The sequence below is a fragment of the Notothenia coriiceps genome, unplaced genomic scaffold (assembly GCF_000735185.1).
Source record: "Notothenia coriiceps isolate Sejong01 unplaced genomic scaffold, NC01 NC01_scaffold00036306, whole genome shotgun sequence".
NCBI lineage: Eukaryota > Metazoa > Chordata > Actinopteri > Perciformes > Nototheniidae > Notothenia > Notothenia coriiceps.
This window is the reverse complement of record NW_011369007.1, coordinates 1-2045: the sequence shown is the minus strand read 5'-3', so window position 1 is coordinate 2045 and position 2045 is coordinate 1. Positions and strand designations below refer to the sequence as shown.

The window sequence follows — 2045 nt, the reverse complement described above, 5'->3', positions numbered from 1 at the left end:
GAATGGGGCCAAAATACCAGCAACAGTGTGAAAACCTTGTGAAGACTTACAGAAAACGTTTGAGCTCTGTCATTGCCAACAAAGGGTATATACGCAAAGTATTGAGATGAACTTTTGTTATTGACCAAATACTTATTTTCCACCATCATTTGAAAATAAATTCTTTAAAAATCAGACAATGTGATTTTCTGGATTTTTTTTTCTCATTTTGTCTCTCATAGTTGAGGTATACCTTGGATGAAAATTACAGGCCTCTCTCATCTTTTTAAGTAGGAGAACTTGCACAATTGGTGGCTGACTAAATACTTTTTTGCCCCACTGTATATATTGGCCTACTGGTGTCACAAGTAGAAGTTAAGGAATCACTAAAGTAATTAAGAATGAACATGTCTTGAGCATTAAAATAGCCACTGTACTACATTTCATGGCAATCCATCCAGCAGTTGGTGATCCAACTTATACTGAAATATATTGAGCCACACAGCTGGCAAGGATAAAACTCCTTTTCTTTATAGATTATATTTCAGCTATTATAAAGGGGAAGAAATCATCTTCAAGTATCAGTATCACACAGAGAGGAGCCTTTTGAAACTCAAACCTTTGCCACCTTTGTCCTTACCAGTAACAATGACTTTGTTCATGTAGATATACTCTTCGTCAGCACCTGCATGGAGACAGAAAGCACGCTTTACATTTGGGGTAGCTACAACAAACACTATCATCACATTATTTAAAGAACCAAGAGGAAATTTGATACTACTTGACAGGAAAATGTACCTCCAGTGTCAAACAAACTTTCATCATGTTAGTCAAAAGTCAATGATTAAAGGGGGAACTTGACCCAAACAAGTAGCCTATTGTGTGGACAGATGGGGCCATTATTGACACCCACTCTCACCGTGACTGGCATTCATCGGACATTAGTCAGAACACTTTGCACAGATAGAGCGCTGTGTCAATTTTCTATCTTTGAGGTTTTGAAGATAGCACAACTAAATATATGATGAAGTTCCTGAAGATGTTACATCTGCTGAGTCCAGTCCAAAAGAGTTTTGATGTAACCAAAACATAGGACAGTGTGCTTTGGTTTTACAATATATTTCCACTCAGTATTTGCATGAAACCTGTATTGACAAATAATAATGACAGCAGTATCTTTTGAAGCAATCTTTTTTTCAGTTTAATAGGCATATTATTAGGCAATATTAAAATATAATTTGGTGTCCTGTGACAAATACAAAAGCACAGTGAATCGGAAGTGCTTCATATGATGTGAGGAGTTAAACATTGCTGAACAAGTGATCAGAGCGGTCATTGAACTTGCCTTCTCTTTGCACTCAAATGTGTATGGGTTAGTGTGAGCATGAGATGATGAAACCTCATGTAATACATTGATGCTGAAGTCAGCGTAGTGAGAAAAGGACTGTATTCGGTTAAACGTTGGTCTTAGCATGGTGGAATAATTATAAGCTGGCGAAGACGTCGCCATAACATTGCCACATAAACAGTTTGAATGTCTTTTCTTAAACAATAAACTGTGTGGTTTCAGGGTAGCAGGCTCCAGCTGGTTGCAGTGACCTGTTCTGGGAATTTGTTCCGGAGCTTCAGCACAGTTTTAAGGGAGGTTGTTTCATTGAATTAAATATTTTAGCTGACTAAGTTTATACCCTGAGAGGAAATCAAACAAAACTCTAACCTTGTGTGATACTCTGGAGAAGCTTTCTCCTTTGAAATTGATATTGCGAGGTGAAACCAAACAACAGCAGATTGAAAGTATGTTTTGCCTGTACAGTGAAAACAGATTTTCGGGGAACAGAGTTGAAATGCTATTTATAAGCTGCTGCTTAAAGGAAGTGAGCGTCCTCAAGGGATAAATGTAGCTTCGGAAAAATGATACAGCTTGGAGCCAGGAGAGGAAGTACGGAGACGAGTCCAGGACCTGAACATGGAAAAGCAAGACTGCTGGTGTGTGTGTGTGTGTGTGTGTGTACGTGCGTGTGTGTATGTGTGTATTTGGAGCTGAGAAACACTGAGAAAGAGAAGCA

General features: G+C 38.4%; 1 protein-coding gene across 2 annotated transcripts in view; it reads right to left on the bottom strand.

Annotated features, from left to right (window-relative positions):
* The window catches only part of afap1l2 (actin filament associated protein 1-like 2), a 21897-nt gene extending 21224 nt beyond the window's left edge, over positions 1-673 (bottom strand). For both annotated transcript variants that reach the window (XM_010792114.1, XM_010792115.1), the window contains exon 1: positions 620-673. In XM_010792114.1, coding sequence (XP_010790416.1) covers positions 620-641 — 22 coding nt within the window. In that variant the 5' untranslated portion in view covers positions 642-673. The remainder of the gene's footprint in view (positions 1-619) is intronic.
* Positions 674-2045: the final 1372 nt, after the last annotated feature.